Below are 22,104 nucleotides of genomic sequence, written 5' to 3' on the forward strand. Positions count from 1 at the left end.
TTCAACCAGGCTTAACAGCCACATCAGCCAATTTGATTCAAACTGGGGTGCAGATACAGTTTAAAAATGTCTGAGTATGTTTTTGTTTTATAAATAAATGTGTAACCTGAGTCCTCTCTACTTCTCAAATGCGAATAAACAGAATTATGATAGGATTTCGCCTTGTATTTGTTGCTTGAATTGATCATTGAAAATACTATGAGAGAATATGTTTTTCCTACTAACATCCAGACAACAATACCCATGATTGTTCTGCTTTTTTTCCCCCTGTAAACTGTATATCTAATTGAGGGTTGTTTTTGTTAAGGCTTTTGTTCCATTGTAAATTTACCCAGAACGCTTCGCAGCAGCCAACAAAAGCTGCCCCACATACACAGTGCTGACTGAATGAGAGGACCTGTAACCATACGTTGTGTTGAAAATCACTGGTATGCATGAGAAGTGGGATTCCCTCAAGTGTAAATATTTGTGTCACTGGCAAAAAAAAAAAAAAAAGAGGATGGAAATATCTCATGGTGATGGTGAAAATGTCTCTGACACCCTGAGCATCACATGATGACTGTTGCAGGATGGTTGAAATATATGAAAACCAGTTAAATGTATATGTTAGACATTAAAACGTACAGTATATTGTTGCTCATGTACTGCTGTGATATCAAATAAAGAGAAAACTGGAGATTAAAATTGGCAGTGGAGTATAAATATGGGAATGATATGCCTACGACTGACGTATGATTAGGAAACTGTTCGCCTCACATAACGAAGATCCAATGACCCGTTAAATGAGGGCAGAGGGGAGTGGGGGTGGGGGGGGGGGGGGGGGTGGAAGAGGGGATGAAGTCTGCAATTATGTTTAAGAACTCACTGCACAGTACAATGAGTTTATAACTAATGGGGGGATAGATTGAGGAAGGGGTGGGGCGCTAATAGATACAACACACAGGACAGATAAGAACTTTTCTATTGTGGGATATTCTTCTCTGTCTTTTCCCGTCTGGAGGAAATCTCAGTGTACAAACTTTAATGTTAATTGATGAAAAATGCCAGAGGAAGAGGAACGAGAGAAATTAGCCAAAGTCATCAGACAGTGGAACAACAACAGACTGGACTTGTTTGAAATAAGCCAACCTGACGAGGTGAGTCCTCCTGCAGACACCAGACGTGGTTCACGCAAAAAACTCTGTTGTTGTTTGGTTTAACTTCCGTTTTCTTCACATCTGTCAACAGTTTTAGATGTAAAAATGTAAAATGAGTTGTATTTATGACAAGTTACCACCCACATGAGGGTAAAAAATATGACAAACAGTATAATAATATTTCATTATTCAAGAGACTGGACACCTAAAATGTACCAGTGGCTGATTAGACCAGTGAACTTATGTCCTCATCTGTATAAAATACTATATTTACTACTGTAGTACTGAGCTAAAGTACTATTTAGAGGTAATGGAGATGTTACTAAGTTCTTCTACAAGATTTTCTGATACCTCATACATGTATATTAATCTATCAACTCATGTGATTATTAGATTATTACATATTTTATCTATAACATATTATAGAACTGTATTATCAGGTGTATTGTAGCGTGTGTTGCAAACTTTATTTGACAACTGCTTATCATTTGCTTTGGAGAAAAAAAAGTTGTTACTCTATAGTACAAGTACTCTATAGAAGTTTCCTCTGGTTTTCTCCTTCACTATCACCTATAATAGCATGAAATACTTATAATGCAATGAAGTACAGTTTTTTCTGGGTTTTCTGGTGTTGGTGGGGTGAAGCATGCTGAGGCACCCTATGTAGGACCTCAACAAGGTTTAGACTGGCTCTAGTAATTAAACTACATACGTTTAAGTCCTGACTTAAATGCTGCACTGTCACTAATTGCATATATACTGTATGTTGTTAGAGAAAATTGAATAATAGGTTATCGTTTTATAAATCTTTTGTATATATGTCACAAATGTTGTTTTCAAACTAAGGGGTCAATGTTTGTTTTCAACTGAATGTGATGTAATGTCATTGTCATACCGGTACACATGTCGGTGAAGAAATCTTACTCCTCAGCTAGTTGAACTCTTGAACTTATTTCTATCTGAAGATTGTTTGTTGACCTCTGGGGTTAGTTAGAGATATATTTATCTTAAGGCTACTGTGTTTAGAGACTGTGTGGATCATGAGGTACCTGAACAAGCTAAAGTTGAAGGACGTCTTTGTTTTTAAGTTATTGATTTACCACGAGGTCTCTGTGGGATTATTGTATGACCATACTTATTTGTAAGAAGGTGTAACAGCTTGTGGAAGTGTCCATTTAGGGACATGACTGTTTTTTTTAGCTTTTCTTCTAGAGAGGTATAAAGCTGTCTCGTTTGCAATATTTAGGGAAAGGGCCAGCTGAACAACATGCTCTCTCTCCAAAAATACAAGATGATTGTATTTTTGTTCTATGTTTTTGTGACATTTGTATAATAGTTATTGATGGTGTGATGGATTGTACAGTGTCTACAACTGCTTCAACAATGTTTAATACTTCCTTTATGTTTCTGTGTGGCTCTTGAGCAACGATGAAAAATTTACACGACATTGTCCAACCCCGACTGAAAGTCTCACGATGGGGTGACTATAAACCACATCACTGTTTTCCAGTTTCAGTGAATGTTTGTTGAGATGTTAAACACAAGAATGATAAGAGAAGGCCAACAAAGCTTTCAACTGCACAAGGTTTAATGGATTATAATTTATATTTCCTGGTATCATTTAAGATCAACATTTTAAAAGCTGTTTAAATTCCTGATCATTAACAGAAGACTGGCCTTCATATTATCAAAACCTTTTCAACAATATGGTCTCAGCGCACTTTATAAAAGGTTGAAAATATAATAATATAATAATATAAAACTGTTTTCTGTTTCCCGTCAGAACCTGGAGTTTCATGGCGTGATGCGTTTCTACTTTGAAGATCACGTTGGAGACAATGTCGCCACAAAGTGTCTGCGTGTTTGCAGCAGCTCTTCCACTCGTGAGGTTATTGAAACTCTTTCAGAGAAATTCAGGCCTGATTTGAAAATGCTGTCAACTTGTTACTGTCTGTATGAGATCCACACCAGTAAGGGTAAGAACTGGACTCCAGTAAAGTAGCTGCTTCTTTGTCTGTTGTGACTGAAAATTCACATACTGTATATTGTTAAAAGCAATATGTCATTATTGTAATTTATGTAAAGATTAAACTAATTTTATTGTTTTCTTGTAAACAAACAAAGTTATGTTTATACTGTTTCTCACCAAAATGCATGGGGCCCTATCTTATGCCAGGCGCAAAGTGTCTTTTTTAGTTTAAGACAGACACAGTTGTCATTTTCCCGTCCAGCGCCCATGTTTTTTAAATAGCAGATGCACTTGCACCCATGGGCGTGTTGGTCTTGAGGTGTGGTCAGGAGCATTGTTGGTGCATTGCTATCTTGAGGCGGTAGAGAGCGATTGCGCTATTGACCAACAAAAACCTGGTCTGAAGTCAACGGTGCAGTGTTTCACTGTTTTAAGGGCGTTATCCAGACAGTAATATGTGGCTACATAGGTGGGTGCACGACGCGCATGCATGTGCAGCAGCGCACAGACATGCAAAAGATGACAAATAAAAGGATTACAATGTGAAAGATTATTATTGTGTATATCAACATTTTGCTTAGTCATAATATTTATCAGAAACTAATCGCAGTAATGACGGATAAAGTTGTCTAATTATTTGACCAAATCATGGCAATACATGTAGGTATTTAAACAGACGGACAACAACGGATGAGTGCAGGATCAGCACCTTGGAGAGCTGATCAAGTCCTGATTACTGTGTTAATGATTCTTTACATGATTAAAATAAATGGTGTAATTTTTGAACAATTTTTAACAAATATTCTTTAACATTTTTGAGAGTAAAGTGGTCAGCTTTCACTTTGGGCACAAGCAGATCTGTTTCCTCTGCAGAGAAGCGCTCCTTCTCTCTACTTGGCAAATGCGCCATCATAATAGCAACCCGCCCAGGTGCAAGCGCATCGCGCTTTTAAAGGGAATGGGGGACGACACTCTGATTGGTTTATTGCACGTTACGCCGAAAACACACCTATGATTAATTAAGAGACAACGGACAACCCCTCTGAACCGTGCGTCTGGCACAGCGACCATTTTTCCGCAGTTAAAATACCAAAAGTGGATTTGGACACACCCTAAATGCACTTGCGCCGTGCGCTTCAGATCGTTAAAATAGGGCCCTTTGTGTTGACGCCTCGCAAATGAATGATTTTGAGTGAATTGAGTACATTTCATTCAACTGTTTTATTTTTACATTTTCAAACCTGTATTGTTTACATACATGTTTGCAGTCTTCTTCTTCTCTGCGTTTCCTGCCATGTTTATGTTTCTGTCAAACAGCAGAATAGCATGAAACTGCTCTATAGCGCCACCAGTGGTCAAAAACTCCAAAGAGTGCCTTTAATTGATTAGTTGTTTGACAGAAAATTCATTGGCAACAATTTTGATTGTTTGTGTTTGATTTGATTCATTGTTGAAGTTATTTTTCAAGCAAATTGGCACAAAAAGTTGCTGTTTCCAGCCTCTCAAATGTGAATATTTCCTGCCTTAGTTTTCCATATTGTATCTGAATAACTGTTCAGACAAAACAAGACATTTGAAGACATCACAGCGAACATTAAACAGGCATTCTTCACTTTTTTCTGTCATTTTAAAGACCAAACAATCAATTAATCGACAAAGTATTTTGCAGATTAATCAACAACGAAAATAATCAGAGCCTATGTATAACTATGTGTGTCTACTATACTATAATATAAACTATGTGTGTCAAACACATACTGAGAGATCCTGCAGGAGCCACTGCTCATTTAAACTGTTTATGTGATTTCACTTAGTCCAACTGTTCCATTATCTGTCCAGGATTTAGAGCTACACGTTGTCATAGTGATTTCATTGATTTAAAAACATGCTCTGACCATTTTTCTGTGTTTTATATGTGAAATAAGAACGTAAATTGGATCTGGATGAGAGACCTTTGGTTGTACAATTAAACTGGAACTCCGACAACAGAGAAGGACGTTTTGTACTCAAGAAGGACAAGGAGAGTTTGGAGGTATCCTCAACCTGCTGTATTGTACTCAAAATTGATCGAAAATCTAAATTATAAAGTGATGTGCTGTTTTACAATCGTTATTTGACAGACATATGTTCTCTTCACTCACACATAATCTCATTATCTCTGCCCTTTTTTTTATGCGTGTTGAACAATAAAGGAAAACTGCCACGAGAAGGAAAAGGGAGGCGTGATTCAAAACTTCAAGAGGACACTGTCAAGAAAAGAAAAGAAGAAAGAGAAGAATACAATTAAAGCTACTGACGAGGCTACAGGAGACGAGAACGGGTAAAATGTTTCATTGTTCACTATCATTTTTTTTTCTTTTTCTTTTAGCCTGCTGGCCTCAGGCCTCCCTAACTATTAGAATAACATCCCACCCTTCAAACAAATATCCAGGTCAACTGAAAAGCCACTGAACAACACCAACATTTGTGTGTCTAACCCTGAGACAAAAAAGTGGAGCACAGAATACAAAAAGCAACAACAGAGTCAGGCTGACCCTGGTGAGTAATTTGCAAATTGTAGAAAAATAGAGCAGTATAGTAGCATGACCTTGTGCTTTCTATGCATATAATACAGGCATATTTAACATATTGCCATGAGGTGACCACTCAATAAAGTCTATGTTATATAATATAATCAGGATTGCTGCATGTTATTGCCTTTACATTCCTTATATGACTATTTTCAGGAGTAAAACACACAGGAAGTCTTCATCCTGACTTTTTAGATCAGCCTGGATTACCACTTGGAATTAAATTCTGTGATAACTGTGAGTATGAAATTAAATACTTTGTCAGTTGTGAGCTCAGTGACCTTCCTTCTCATAACGTCCTCCTGCCCCCTGCTGGTGTCTTCTACATTTCAGCGGAGGAAGCCTTCCTGTCTGCAGTCATAAATTACACCAACAGCTCCACAGTTCATTTCAAGCTGTCACCTGCGTACATCCTCTATGCCGTGGGGCGCTTCGCTCTGCAACGGTGGGGCTCCCCACCGTCAGGAAAGACACACGGCGTAACCTCGATCGCTAACAAAATGGTGGCCATGACAGGGAAGGTCATCCAGGCAAGTCTATGAAATCCCCTTTACTGTTCATGTTTCATCTGCACAGATGAAATTGAATAAATGTTTTAAAATAAGTGACACCAACAATCACAATTAACATCAGCTAACTATGACTGCAAAAACTGTACACCTGTGCATGGACATAAAGTACTGTAAAGTCACATCTGCCATCTTCTGTGTCTACATTTGCCTTTCAGAGGCAGCAGGCCATCGCCGGTGCTCTTGCCTTTTGGATGGCCAACTCCTCCGAGCTGCTAAACTTCCTCAAGCATGACAAAGACCTCGGCCCGCTCACCCAGCAAAGTCAGCTGGACCTGTCCCACCTGGTGCACAAAGCTTACAGGTAAAAATGACAGATTATAAAGACCATAGACAGCACGTACTCACCAACATATCATCTAAAAGCCATGATCACTGTATTACAAACCCCTCTCACTCTGCTTATTGCCTTTTCCAGCTCTTGGAGGTGCTACAGGTCTCTATCCACTAAAACAACCAGCTTTACAAACAGATTCTTTCCAACTGCAATAACAAACCTGAACACCCCGATCAAAACAGAGACTTACGTGTCTCGCTAACTAAGGGCCTCCAGAGTGTACATATTCTCACAGATTTTAAGTTTCGATTTGTTGTTTGGTCTATAATATGCACAAAAAGGTGAAAAATGTTGATCAATGTTTCCTAAAGCCCAAGGTGACGTCCTCAAATGACTTCTTTTGTCCCAACCAACGGTCAATAAGATGTTTAGTTTGCTATCATAGAAGAAAACAGAAAATATTTACATTTGAGGAGCTGGAATCAGAGAATTTAGACATTTTTTCTTAAAAAAATGGCCCCCATGATGAATTGATTATAAAAATAGTTAGCGATTAATTGACTGATTGTTGCAGGTCTAACAAAGTGTTTTTATGTGTTTTATTTCCCTAAGTTGCCTGATACAGTGTCTACAGAATGAGTTGAGAAAGCATTTGCCAACTTTTTTGATTGATCCAGAGCAACATGGCCCACTGCCGGCGGGTATAGGTAAACACTTATTGATTTACAAATACTAAATCAAAAATTCAACAACCTCGGAAGAGTTGTCATGTTGCGAGACATTTTTATTTAACGCTATCCTGATGTTTTGGCCGTCTGTGTTGCCGGTGACAGAGCTGGTGCTGAACACCTTGATGAACACCATGTCTCTGTTACGCCGCTGTCGGGTCAACCCCGCCCTCACCATCCAGCTCTTCTCCCAGCTCTTCCATTTCATCAGCGCCTGGCTCTTCAACCAGCTCATGAGCCCAGAGGCCGACACTCCAGGCCTGCGCTCCCACTACTGGGGAGCAGCTCTCCGCCAGAGGCTGACCGCCATCGAAGCCTGGGCGGAGAGGCAGGGCCTGGAGCTGGCTGCCGACTGCCACCTGGGACACATCATCCAGGTCTGTACCAGGTCTTTATGAAATATCAGTGCAGTGTCTTCTAAAAACTGTGTAGAACAGGATCAAATGTTCTTTTCTTTACACATTTTCTCTTTTTTTTGTTTAGCAGTTAAGTTTCATTCATACTCTACGGTAAATGATGATTAAATAATGTAGAAGGTGAAAAATTTATGGTGTTTTAGAGCATTTTCCACTGAGGAAAGACAGATTTAGGGAGAAATACTGAGTATAGTACCTTTTATTTTTGGGGGCAGAACAATTGTCATATTTAAATATAGTGAATATCAGCCCAAAATTGAATGAACACTAAAAATGTCAAGAGGTCGTCAGCGGGCATCATTCTCTACATTTATTTTATGATCTTATCTGTGAGATCATTTATTTCTGAACTGTTGCTTTGCCGTTTTCACCGCAGCTTTTGTTTACAGTGTCAGGACACATATTTCAGTGGGTGCAAAGCTGTTAAAATAGCGTTGCCTGGCTGTTTCTAGGCAACCATGCTCCTGACCATGAAAAAGTACTCAATGCAAGATGCGAAGGACATCCAGAATACCTGTTTCAAGTTGAATTCACTGCAGCTGCAGACTTTGCTAGCCGGCTACCTCTACGCAACCAATGAGCCTCACATCCCCCCTGTGAGTACTCTCCGTCTCTTCTTCTACTCTCACGATTCTCTTGTTTTCCCTGTTTGTACTGAAACTATGAAGCATCAGCATTCACAGAGTCAATATTTATGATATTTGGTATTGATGACCAGAACACAGATATAAGGTTGTTCCGGTTGAGTGTACCAGCAGCCTAAACCACAGACCAGGAGCTCAGCGGTGTAGATTTAATAATATGAATAATTAACAATAATGAATATGATGATGAATAATATATGAAGAATAGTAAAGCAAGCTTTCACAAAACCCCATTGTGCCTCTGAGTGAAACATTTCTCTAATGCTTTGCTGAATATGAATATGTGTGAAGAAAATGTGAATATCTATCTCTACCAATGTGTGACAACGGCCATGTCAACTTTCCCATTCAGCCAATATTACAGGGAAATAATCATGTGAATAAATTGTGTGCAAAACAACAGTCATATACAATATTACCCTCTATTAGAGCCTGGGTTTGCGATAATGTGACAGAACCCTAAAATAACTGCAACAACCGAGGGAGAGATGTGCCACTAACGCAGCCCATTCAGCCCATTACACTCATACTCAAACATCAGCATTCATATTTCACCACTATGAATATCAACACCATTAAAGCATCGTAATACACGAGCTAAATTAGTCCCATTATGCTCCTTGTGTGTTTACTTGAGTCCCAAACAATCTTAGAAAAACCTAGAATGATTCAACAACACTTACAGTTTTGAACATTGTTGGTGACATTTTATAATCAGTTATATTTGTCCATTTATATTTTATTACACAATAATGTGTTTATATTTTTCTTAAAGCAAGGAGATAGCCGACTGCTCTCTATGTTTGGATTAGGAAGCAGAGTCTCAACTGGGGAAAAGGGGTAAAAATCTTTTAGAAGAGTCTTTGAGGAGTCAAATATTGTCAGAAAAATGGACTCTACTTCTGTGGTTAGTATGTAACCTAATGATAAAACATGTGAAGCACAAACTGGGACTCAACCACTTCAATAAAATTAACTCACAATGAATACCAGTGCAAACACTGCACATAAGTAAATGACAGCAACTGGCAGGGTCCATGCATATATATATATATATATACTGTATGTACAGGGTTATGTATATGTATGTTGGGGTTTTTTTTGTCTTCTTGTCCTTTGTCTTTCTTTTCTTATCTTGTGTTTCTATGTTAGTTGATTATTTTCTAGTTTCTGAAGTGTTAATATGCTATGAATTCTTACTTTTTGTTACCAGCTGTTTGTGTTGTTTTGCTCGGAGGAGTTTGAGGGGAGGGCTGGTGTGGGTGTGGTTAAAGGGATAATATGATATAGCTTGGGTTGTACTGTATTTGTTTTACTTTTATAATTACTATTTTTGTCCTTTGTCTATTTGAAATATTCTCAGAAAACAAAACAACAACAAAAAAACAAACAGTAGGGTCCAGCAGACGTAAAGTTATCAACCACAACAGAGCAGGAGAGAGTCTTGCTAGCATTTTGCTACCACTTAGCTTGATGTAAACACCAACTGACAGTTAAAGCCAAAACACAAACTCACATTATCAATGTCAGCAGCAATAACTTAGCTTGTCATTATGACGTCTTATTATGACATTACTTGTATATTCTGTCCCTCTTCAGTGAGGTCAAAGGTCAGTGTCAACTACAGTATTTTGCTCAGCTCACAGCAAGCAGATTAGATGTCCCTTCCCTGAAGCCTTGTCACAGAGTGATAAATGCCAATCTATACACTACGACGACCTTTTCCTGAAATATTTCCGCTGTCTGATTCACTTGTCGTCCTTGCTCAAGGATTTAATCAATGCCGTAGTGACGGCCGCAGAGGCCTCTGCAGATAACCTGATTCGGAGCGAAGGACGGGACATCCAGCTGCAGGAGAGCCTCGACCTCCACCTGCCCTTCCTGCTGCCGGAGGGAGGATACTCCTGTGACACTGTGAGAGGGATCCCCCCAGGGTTTAGAGAATTTTTGGAGCCAATTTACCGGAAAGGTATTGGACTCAGAATATCATGACATTTGCAAAAAGTCAAAATATAACAATCATATAGCAGAGATATATTATATCCACCTAAAATGGGCTGTTTGCCCGATAATATTATTATATGACATCCTTTTCTTTCAGGTCTCTGCTCTTTAACTTCCCAACCGAACTCCAAAGGCGACTGGACTGTTTACTTTAGTGAGTCAACTTCCTCTGCAGGAACTACATACATGGTAAACAGAAGCTTCTCTTTCAATGTTTATAATACGTCATTTAAAGCAATTTGAATTGCCTTTGTGTATGAAATGTGCTATACAAATAAACTTGCCTTCTATGATCCCAAATGGGCTGAAAAATAATTTAATTTCTAGATAACATCAAGCATTTATGCAGGATTCATCTGTTTTATTTTTGTTTATTTCATTAGGCGGTACAGAGAGAGCCAGAGATTGTGACTATCACACTGAAGAAACCTCTCAACAGTGGGATGGGGGTCAGCATTGTGGCTGCCAAGGTGACTGCATCAGTTCTGCCAAAATATTTTTCCCAATTGTGATGTGTTCATTAACCGTAACTGTTCAAACACCAGAACTGTGTGCTAAATGTCTCAGCTAATTAACATCTTCCCTCTGATTTCGCCACAGGGAGCAGGGCAAGATAATCTCGGGATTTATATCAAATCTATTGTCAGGGGAGGACCAGCTGAAATGGTGAGATCTATTTTGATTCAGCTGAAGTTGACATGGAAAACATACAGAATGATTTCACAGGGAAAGTTTGAAATAATGGAGAAAATCTCTTGTCTCCACTGTGTGCAGAATGGCAAGTTAACAGCTGGGGATCAGCTGCTGAGTGTGGATGGTCGAAGCCTGGTCGGCCTCAGCCAAGAAAGGTATAACAGTCTATTCTACAGATAGAAAAGTTTGTTTTCAGCCACTTTGATCTAGAAAGAAATATCTCAACAACCATTGGATGGATTGCAATGAATTTTGACATTCATGTTGCCCCAAGATGAATTATAATGAATTTGGTGATTCTCTGGCGCTGTCATCAAATCAATGAACAGTACTTCAAGCCTTTTGTGGCTCCAGAGGGTTTGATAATTTATCTCAGCTGCAACATCAGTTGGGACTACAAATTTGAAAATAAAAAAAAAGTCTGTGGTTGTGAAGTTAGAAATAACTTTCATTTCTGCTACTCGAGGCTACATTAGCTGCTACTAGCATAACACACCCAGATCTCTGACCGAGATCTGCATTTTGGGTAATGTAGGCACCAGGTTTTAACAAGGAAGAAGAATGCATGAAATAAAAAAGATATCACTTGTTCTACTACCGATTTTGAGCCATTTTTTTTACTGTCTATCCTGAGTTTGACAATGTTATATAGGAGTGCAATGCTAAATCTGTACTTTTTAAGTGTAGTAATTAGCATGCTGACATTAGCATTAGGCCCAAAGCAGCCTTGTGTCTTACTGCAGCTTCACAGAGCACATAATGTCATAAAATAAAAGTGGCACAACTGAATGTGTTTGGGGGAACAGTATTATGTAGATATCCAAAAACTAACCAGACATCAAGTTTTCCCAGATAATATGAAACAGTTACAGGTAGCTAACTGGTAGCGGGTTGATAGCGGTTTAATCTTTTAAAACCTGAGAGACTTCAATGTTTCAGTCATAGATTTAAACTAAGATAACCTACTGAAAAGCATGAGGCTACACAGTCTCCCCTCAGTTTCAGAATAAAGATGAAAGTTTGCTAACAGACTAATGACCATATTCATGTTATATTTATTCAGGGCAGCAGCTATCATGGTGCAAACCGGCCCCGTTGTGACCTTACAGGTTGCAAAGTTTGGAGCGAGCTATCACGGCCTCGGGGCTCTGCTGAACGAACCAACTCCTGAAAGGACTGCAGGTAAATACACACTGTTGCTTTTTTTTTTTTTTTTTTTTGGACTTTCTGCACCTCGTTACCTTAATTAAGACCTTTTCTCACTTCACAAGGTGATAAAAGCCATGCTAAGCCAAACAGTAATGCACTCATGCTGCACAGCGTTCTGGATCCTGGTCATTCAGAGCAGCTGGAGAGTCTGCATGGAAGCAGCAGAAGAAAGAAAGACCAGATAATGCAGCGGAACAGAGAGCTTTATCGGTCCAACCCCAACATGACCAGTGGGTGCACTTCTATTTCGATCACTTATTGCTGCTGGGCACATAAATGTCTAACTCAGAAATATGTTTAACACTCAAGGATGAGTCAGAAGAAGAAGTATTTTTAGAATATGTTTTTTTCTCCTTATTTCAGCACACTTTGCCCTCGAGGATGAAGCTGAACCTGTTGACCCAGTTGTGAGAGGGAACAACATTGCTGCTGTTTCCACTATCAACCTTTGCACTGATGTGAGATTTTTCTAACATTTCAACATCTAATTTCATGCAAAGATGCTGAAATCACTCAGTCACCAAATAATAATACATGTACTACTTTTTAATTATTTTATGTCACTAAAGGACCAATTTTGTTTACTTTTCTTGTCTGTTTTAAGACATTTCACAGGGAATACTTGACTCTTCCGAATCCTAAATCCCAGGACAAGAACATATCTGAATCCAGTCGACCACAGCAAATGTTTAAAGTGTCTTTAAGGCCTTTAGATGGACAGAACTCCAGTGATAAGAGGACCTTTATGGTAAGGTTTAATGTCCTTCTGGCACAAAAAATGCTATACATCATCATATGTTCTATTTACTGAGCAGCAAACAAAGAAAAATCTACATATTGTATGTAAAATGATAAATACAAATAGGTAAATTCAACAAGAATCTCTACTTCCCCCCTCTAGCGTCAGGCTCTCTCACAGGAGAACTTGTGTGTGGACAACGGAGGCCCCCTGCTGGACAAAAGGCAGAATATGTGGCAGGACCAGAGTGCAAAGCAAACCATGAGCCACTATTCGTCCTTCCCAATCCGCCCGAGCTACTCCTCTCATGACATACTTTCTGATAACAGCTCTCCCACAAAACGACAGCAGGAAAGTCGCACAAGTGGCGCCGGAGTCTGGAGAACTCCCTTCTCACAACATCCAACACCTACACCTTCGATCCAACCTTCAATACGCATAGACATCCCTGTGACCAGAGCGGCGAGCGCGCAGTCAAATCCTCCTCTCACCACCTTCCAGCAGAGTTCCTCTCTGCTGGCGGTGAAGAAGAGTCAAATGCTTAAAGTACATGGACAAACAAGTCAAGCGGGGCAAAAACAGAGTCCTCAAACCCAAGCGTATGAGATTTATGCATGTCCCATTTCTGCAACTAAGAAGCTACCTCAGCCCTCACTTCTGACACAGCAGCAACGACCCGGCACACACGGGGGTCAAGCAGCAAAACCACAAGTGAGCATCACTCCGACAAAACACGTCTCCTTCCAAGAACCTCCTACTCAACAGAAGCAGGGAACGGGTCCCATGAGGCAAAAGGACCTCCAGGAGCTGTCTGATCCATGGAGGAGGGAGGCCCAGGAGAAACTGGAGAAGCAGCAGAGGCTTCAGGTGGTGGAGCTCCTGGAGCAGGAGGTGCAAGAGCTTCAGGCTAAAGAGAAGCGCACGGCGGAGGAGAACGACCGACTCCGCAAGCTCAGCCTGGAGTGGCAGTTTCAGAAGAGGCTGCAGGAAGTTCAGCAGAGAGGAGAGGATGAGGAGGAAGACGAGGATTTGGACATGATGATGATGATACAGCAGCTGGAGAAAAGAGTACAGGTGAAGCACAACACAGGCCTCAGTTTAAGGGAAAGTCCACCCTAAAACATGTAAACCCAGTTCAGAAAAACAGCTATTGTTGATGGACTTTGCAATTTGGGTTTGTTTTGTTATTGCTGAGGGTTTGAGCCAAAAGGCATTCTGGGAAATGTAGGAAATTACTACCTGAAGTAGATTAACAATTATTGATTAAAGAGATTTTAAAGTACACAATCCAGGATTTTTTTGGCATCCCTACCAAATATATTGTGTGAATACTAAGATTATAGAAATGTATCTGCAATTTACTCCACTGTTACTCTGAGTCACTTGAATAAAGCTTATATTTAAAAAAGAGTAAAAATAATATATACTGTATGGAATAATTTATTTTCCACCTGTAGAACAAGAGAAGTTCTGAAGGAAAAGTGAACAGCGAATTGAAAGAGCAGACAGGAAGTCTTCTCTCCCAAAAGGAAGAAAAGGCAAAAACAGGTAATTACTGGTTGATGCATTAAAGACAGTGAAACATTTTGCTGTCGGTGCTCTTCATCAGACATCGTATTTTATTTTCAATTGCAACATTTCAATGTTTTTGGCAGATCAAAGACCGATTGGACGGACTCAAGACGTTAACAACATGGCATCAAAAGAGTGAGTTTGAACTTTTTGGCCGTTTTAAGCATGATATTGAAATTAAATCTAACAAGCAACTGAGATTTTTATGCAGTATTTCTTCTCATGATGACTTAATGTCACTGAAATGTCAGTATACACTTGTGTACTATTAAAACAAGCTAAAACAGTGAGCAATTACAGTATAGTAATGTCATTTTTTTAATTTTTAAATTACTTTTAAAGTGACTGAAAGAAATCCCTGAGTAAAATAAAGCTGCAGACTACACTCTATAAATATATTTTAAAACAGAATAAGCTATTGTTTTTGTCCCCATAAATACCAAAGTATTTCTGCTAATATCAGTGTTTATTTACAGAAACCAGGAGGAGAAAATCAAGAGAGCGCCGGCCCCAGAAAAGCTCCCGTTCAAGGAACGACAGCGTCTCTTTTCTCTTGCGTCCAGTGCATAAATGAAGGTCAAGGCCTTGTAAACAGAAACCTCAGACATGTCTATATAGAGAAAAATAACATGTCAGATGATGCGCTAGCAAGATGACAGTATTCAGTGTAAAAAGGTAGCTTGTGTCACTATTGTCTTTAGAAATATTTGGCCTAGTAAAATTTTATATTGTTGTTTTATCACCTGTTTAAAATCTTTACTGTATTTTCCCATCACTAAATAATAAAAGGTTTGATGTAGGACCATAATTGAGGCACTTCTTCCACTTATTTTATGCTTGTTAACTATAATAATCATTCCTACGCCTTCTTCCGTGACAGATACAGAGCTGTTATCTTACTGCCTCTGTAAAAGCTACTTCGTGCGCTGATAAAACTGCACCACCGCTTTCTCTTGTTCGTGAGTTTCGATCGAGCCTCGCCGTAGTCTGCGGATCTCATTGATGGCGTCGATCCCCGATATCTTCCTCGTCTTCACCAGGTAGCACGCCAGCATGGTCCCTGTCCTCCCATGGCCGTGCATGCAGTGAACTCCTACACCCTAAAGAGGAACAATATGTATTTTGTTCAATCATCTGGAACACAGCACACATCCTGAATCAGTTTCTGTCGGGGTATTAGCTTTTTATTTGGCAAGAACTGGTTTATATCTAAACAAAATCAGACATACCGGCCCAGTCTGAGAACAACTGAAGCCCCTTTGCAAAAATAAATGCCAGCATAGTGCAATCCTGTATGCTGACAAAGACTATTTAAGTCTTTTTCCTGACTCCTTTTTGATTCAGGCACTTTGGAGGAGCTGAAAGGTTGTGAAAGACTGTTTTTCTTTGCCAGTTGGACCATCAGCCCACAGACTCAGATAAATTCAAATAAACTTGATGCCAAAGGGTTTAAGTTACAATACTGTGGCCTGAAAGCCAGAACACAAAACTACGCCCTGGAGAGTCCTTAAAGTATTTTATAAGAATAAGCACCAATCAAGCGCAGTCCATCAGCCATCTGAGATCTTACCTCCCCCTTGGAGTTGGCTTCTTCCACGACAGAGAGGAATCTGTCAATCTGACCCGGTGAAGGAGGAGTGAAGTCAGCTATCTTGATGTGGTGCAGCTGTAGCTCTGGACACGTGTCATAGTAAGGTGGTTTCCTCTCGCACAGGCAAACCAGATGTTTGATACCATTGTCCAGCAGATACTGGTACTCTGAAGTCATCCTGGGAAACGCCAGTCCAGCCAGTTTGCCTGGTTCAACCCAGGAAAAGTTGTGCGGAGGAGTGGAGGCCATGTTTGTCCAACTGAGGAGAGAGAGGCCAAGTCACATTTTATTGAAAACACTACTTCATAAAGAATCACTATATGGTTTTTATGATTAGAGCTGCAACGATTTATTGAGTAATTGCCAAATATTAAAATAATCGCCTACTATTTTGATCATCGTTTAAATTAAATGAGTCATTTATTAAGAAAAAAAAAGTCCAAATTCTTTGATTCCAGCTTCTCAAATGTGAATATTTTCTGGATTCTTTAGCCCTCTACGACAGTAAGCTGAATGTTTTTGGATTTTGGACAAAAAAAGACATTTGAAGACGTCACCTTGGGCTTTAGGGAAACAGTGATTGACATTTTATGGACCAAGCATCTAATCCAATAATCAAGAAAATAATAGACAGATGAATTGATAATGAAAAATAATCGTTAGTTGTGGCCCTACTTAAGATAAAACAGACTAAAGTAGTGAAAACCTGACATGAAAGTATATATTAAAGACATTCACTTTCTCTCTGGCTCATTATGTTCACCAGAGAAAAAAAAGGGAGGGACGTCTTATCTCATGATTATGACTTTGCATTTCATAATTACAAGAAAACAATCTCATAATGATGATTATTATTATGGTAAGTCATAATTATAAGATCTTCCCTTGTAATTACCAGACACTGATCTTGTTATACGAGAAAAGTTTAAGGTGGTTACCAATTATCATTTGAGAAGACCAAGGCAGGATGACGCTACCAGATTTAATTTGCTTTTGTTTCCTCCTTGATTTGAGACACTGGGAGATGTTAATGTCAAAGGACAACCAGGATGGCATTATTATTAGTTTAATCAGAAGTCCTGAAGTTGATATGTTGACAGATGTGAAATACAGCAGTAGAATGAGCAGGAAAGAGCAAGTCACGATGTACAGAATCAGACAATAATCTGAACAGCACACTTTTCATTATAGAAAAACATCCCACAGGCCACTGAGAGCAGCGCCAGTAGGCAGAGACTGTAACATGTCATCATATCATGCAGGAAATACACAGAGAAAAGACTAGAAATGGTTACACAATTACAGTAATTATGATGATTAGAAATCAGTATGAAGAAGTAGTATGGAAGTATATGGGGAGCACAGAAAGCAGCTGTTTTTGAATTTTTAGGACAACTGGACTAATTAAACAGATATAGAATAAAGAGACACTGACAAGGACTATCACCAGAGGGTGGCAGTAAAGCAACACGAAGGACGCCAACGGCTGTAAAACCCCACAGAAGAAGAAGAAAGCAGCAGCAGGCTGTCATGGATGTAAAAAGATAACTTATAAAACGTATCCATATAGGCAGTGGTGTAAAGTAACTAAGTACATTTACTCAAGTACAATTCTGAAGTACTTGTACTTGAGATGAGTATTTACATTAGATGCTACTTTGTATACCTTCACTCTGCTACATTTCAGAGGGAAATACTGCATTTTCTACTCCACTACATTTATTTGACAGCTTTAGTTACTTTTCAGATGTAGATTTGACATAAGGGATAATATAACAAGCTTTTAAAATACAACACATTGTTAAAGATAAAACCAGTGGTTTCCAACCTTTTTGGCTTTTGACGCCTTACAAAAAGCAGTGTGTAGTCGGGGTCACATTTCAGATGTTTATGAGTTTTTAACAGCTCCACCAAATAGTGATTTTTCCCTCTAAACTTCTCACATAGTTTCATTTCAATAAATGTTCAAATGATCCAATATTTCAAAGATTAGAGGAAAAGTCCAAAAACTGAAACCAGATTTGTGTATCAGAACTTTGTTTTTTCTTCTTTCCTCTCCCATTAATCATCTCATGACCCCTCAGATTTATCTGGTGACTCTTTGGAGGGGCCCGACCCCTAGGTTGGGAACCACTGGATTAAACTAATTGTATATAAAGTAGTTCAAACTAGCTCCACCTGCAGCAGCTACAACAGTAACATGCTGCTTATACACTGATGCTTCAGTATTAATAATCTAATGATGTCATATATAATAATATATCAGTCAGAGGGATTAAACCACTACTTTTACTGCAATACTTTAACTACATTTTACTGATAATACTTATGTATTTTTACTTAACAAGGATTTTTCATGCAGGACTATTACTTGTAATGGAGTATTTTTACATCTCTGTATTGGTACTTTTACTTAAATAAAGGAACTGAATACTTCTTCCACAATTGCACAAAATTGAAACAGCTGTGGACAGGTATCACACTCTGGCTTTGGCATTACTAATGAACATGTTTAACAAGTTGAATAATACATGTCAAACAGTTTAAGAGCCCGTGAGAAAGGTAAACATTCACTATAGGAGTGTCTAATTGTTAGCATAAGTTACTGGCTAGACTAGTTCAGTGTCTTGACGGGGGATTAACTGTACATATTTCAACATAATCGAACACACTGCAGGCCTCTCCAGACTCCACCTAATGTGTCAACTAAGCTAATTACCTCGCAGTTCGGTAGGTTAGATCGCTAAATCAAACATTACCATGAATATGACGCCGACGTTAGCTTTTCGCGTAACTCGAGCGAATCATTGACCGTGTATTTAACGAGCACTGCCGTTACGAATGCTCCCTCTCACCGGTAAACTGTCTGCAAACTTACCGGTTTTTCTTTATGTGAGGTGAATGTTCCGCTTGTCTGCAAGCTGGTGCTACCTACTGTTACCTAACAGGACGGACAAGCGGCATTTACTGTCCGCTACCAGGTTTGAATGAGCCGGACCGTCAGTAACTAACTAACTAGCGTTACCTCAGTCTGTGGCACTGCTGCGAGCCTGCCAGCTGTCATTATAAATCATTGTTGAAAATGCAAAATGAACTAACGTCCCACTACTACGTACTACTACTGATCTGAGAACAGTCGAGGGAAATTCGGTTGTGTCTAGGTGGTAACCCTAGATTTGTGAAACTCTCGCGAGATTTGGGTTGGGTGTCTGGTTAGCTCGTAACTTGCTCCAGGAGACCGCAGTTCGCTTCCCGCTTCCGACCGCGAGTTTGGACAGTTTTTAAAAAATCCATAACTATGATTTTCTTGGTGTTTATTGTTACTATGACGACAAAGGTTGCCAAACTTTAAAGAAGCAGTAACTTGAACCCACATCACGTTTCAAGTGATCATCTTAAACCAAACTATAACTTTTCCCTAACCCTAACTAAGTGCCTACAGCCAACCAGACCTTAACCACAGCGATTTCACATCATAAAATTGTTATGTTGTTAAATTGTTTTTAACAGTGGTTTGACAAATGATGCTGTCTTGCCGATAACTGCTGATAGAGACAAGAATATTTTGAAGCAGCTCCTTAACCGCGACTGTGCTGAATCAAGTGCGCATGTGCGAGAGTTTCGCAAATCTAGGGTTACCATTTAGACACGACCTTGTCTTTCTATTTGAGAGTGGACATTTTATTCTGCTATGATACAAACATATATGCATATATATTGAAGTTATTATAACTGCCACAACAGTTAACCACCATGATGTGATAGTAACCTTTATAAGGTAGCCTGGTTTACAATATGCTTACGTCAGGATGGCCGAGCGGTCTAAGGCGCTGCGTTCAGGTCGCAGTCTCCCCTGGAGGCGTGGGTTCGAATCCCACTTCTGACATCAACCTTTTTCATAATTATAAGTGTTGTATACATTGTATTATGCTTACACTCATTATTATCGTGGGCTTTATTCTGTGTAGAATTAACAATACTTATCAATTAACTAAAAACACAATGGTTACTTTCTTATTTTATCCCATAATATACATTATGACCCTGAAGTCTTTTACTGCCAAATGTAGATGTTGTTTCCTCTTCTTATCCGTTACACAGACACAGACACAGACAGACAGACACACACACACACACACACACACACACACACACACACAAACCACCACATTATCCCACCAGTACTTCCTCATCACCACCCACTTATACTACAGTAAAATATGGACAACAAACATCAGACAACACAGTGGTTTTGAGACAAATATATTTTCTATAAATTAAAATGACTTCTCAGACAAATGAATCACGTATCAGATAATGAATAAATTGTTAAATATTACCAGCTGTGTTTCACTGGAGGTAACTGGAGTGCTTCATATGGTGCTGGCTACAGTACATCCATACTGTTACACCACCGCATTAAGTCCTTTGTATCATTCTACTATATATAAAGTAGCACTGCACAAATAAATTTAATTTAATTTGACTAAGACCTACATCATACATACATATCGTATCTAGCTGGACTTACCTGCTTCAGAGGGTGGTGTAGATGTAACTTCTCCAGCAGCTGGAGGCTTCTGCAAATATTATATAGATATTTCCTGTGTGCATCTGGACAGTTATAGAGTAGATATTAGCCTATTACAAGCAAAAACATGTAGCTGCAGAGCAGGACAAATAATTGCTGCAGCCTGTTGCACCAGCTGTGTGTACATCCAAACTTAGACTAGTTATAATGTAAATTATTACTAAGTTGTAATTTGAGCATTACTAAAATAAAACTTTACACCACTGAGATAAGTTACAACATAACTCTGAGTAACAACTAAATATTTACATACATGACCCTAAGGTGCCATACTGATGGGTAAAACATCATTTTTTCATTAATTGCTGCCATTTTACAACACAGTACTCCAGTATAGACCTAATTTATTGATGTGATATTTCAATATAGATCCAGCTTACTACCATGTGCTATGATACCAAGTGTCTCATGCCAGTTTACACATAGCTGATGCAACCCAGTGCAGAAATCTATGTTTTTATGGATATAGCGTTAGACATTATCACTGATATTGGTCAGTGAAATTTACGCACAATGCCTTACATTGTAGGAAGGAGCAGTTATGCAGATAGCTCGCTACTAGCCTGTCATTCAGTCTCATATCCTTCAATATGTAACGTTATCTGAGTCTAGCTAGCAGCTATCGTAGCATCATTATCTAGCATTAGCTTTAATGCTACTTAGCTAGTTAGCTGCTACAAATGAAACGTCTAAGGTTACACACAAAACGGCATTTTAATGTTAATATAACACGACATACCTCTGTTTTGGGCTTTATTTTCCTCCTCCACTTTTCTCCGTGTTCTTCCCTGCGTGTCTGAAGGTTTGGACCTTTTCATTATTTTCATTTTTATTTATTTATTTTCCTTTGAGGGCCCAACGTCCCCCAGACAAGATGGCGCCCTCAGCGACCGCCTAACGTTAATGTCCTATAACTGTAGCCGGTCCTCTGTCGAGATGTGCTACGTAGCGGTCTATCTGTGGATGATGGTGAGCAATATCTTTAAAAAAACCAAACTCACTGTGACTTTTTGAGCTGTAAGTGTGTAAATATCTGCATGTACACACTGGCTTTGCTGCAGAATGCAGAAATAAGATTATAATGGCGTGCAGTGTGTGTTATGTATAAGAAAACCACCACAAGGAGTCCTTACCACTGATAAATAAGTTCAAAAAAGGTTATTTTTTTTACCGGGTTAAACGTAACTATTTATTACACTTTTATTTTTGTAAAGTCATTCGACCAGTTTTAAAGAAAAATACCCCGACACTGCTATCGTGTTGCGCTGTGGTAGCATTTTTTAACTAGGCAGCATGTTTTTTTTAATTTCTATTAATTATTTTCAGAAAATAATTGATTGATGAAACTGTTTCTTTTAGGACTGTATCCAACAGCAAATGTCATTTTCCCATTGCT

The 22,104-nt window shown here is 39.0% G+C and overlaps 2 protein-coding genes and 1 non-coding gene across 8 annotated transcripts; 2 read left to right on the forward strand and 1 right to left on the reverse strand.

Annotated features, from left to right (window-relative positions):
- Nucleotides 1-2: 2 nt before the first annotated feature.
- LOC122998566 (afadin) lies at nt 3-14,665 on the forward strand. Its single transcript, XM_044375494.1, has 22 exons — nt 3-1,136; nt 2,920-3,112; nt 5,031-5,137; nt 5,298-5,425; nt 5,537-5,643; nt 5,832-6,213; nt 6,354-6,548; nt 7,134-7,228; nt 7,355-7,626; nt 8,118-8,261; nt 10,080-10,278; nt 10,411-10,502; nt 10,697-10,783; nt 10,914-10,979; nt 11,088-11,161; nt 12,070-12,188; nt 12,278-12,445; nt 12,579-12,673; nt 12,820-12,963; nt 13,117-14,028; nt 14,412-14,502; nt 14,610-14,665. The coding sequence occupies exons 1-22, from the start codon at nt 1,041-1,043 to the stop codon at nt 14,663-14,665; spliced, it is 3,822 nt and encodes a 1,273-aa protein (XP_044231429.1). The 5' UTR covers nt 3-1,040.
- On the reverse strand, nt 14,539-21,601 carry dusp23b (dual specificity phosphatase 23b). Of its 6 annotated transcripts, none has more exons than XM_044374377.1 (4): nt 21,448-21,601; nt 20,649-20,697; nt 16,097-16,376; nt 14,539-15,626 (listed from the first exon to the last, which is right to left on the reverse strand). In XM_044374377.1, exons 3-4 carry the CDS (start codon nt 16,364-16,366, stop codon nt 15,441-15,443), a joined length of 456 nt encoding a protein of 151 aa, XP_044230312.1. In that variant the 5' UTR covers nt 16,367-16,376; nt 20,649-20,697; nt 21,448-21,601; the 3' UTR covers nt 14,539-15,440. The 6 variants fall into 6 exon arrangements, with proteins under 6 accessions (XP_044230312.1, XP_044230311.1, XP_044230314.1 ...); XM_044374376.1 differs by having other exon boundaries at nt 20,649-20,731; XM_044374379.1 differs by lacking the exons at nt 20,649-20,697; nt 21,448-21,601 and adding exons at nt 17,553-17,603; nt 18,996-19,511.
- Nucleotides 19,921-20,003, forward strand: trnal-cag. Its single transcript has one exon. It is a non-coding gene; the product is annotated as a tRNA-Leu (tRNA).
- Nucleotides 21,602-22,104: the final 503 nt, after the last annotated feature.

Source organism: Thunnus albacares, chromosome 15 (assembly GCF_914725855.1).
Source record: "Thunnus albacares chromosome 15, fThuAlb1.1, whole genome shotgun sequence".
Classification (NCBI taxonomy): domain Eukaryota; kingdom Metazoa; phylum Chordata; class Actinopteri; order Scombriformes; family Scombridae; genus Thunnus; species Thunnus albacares.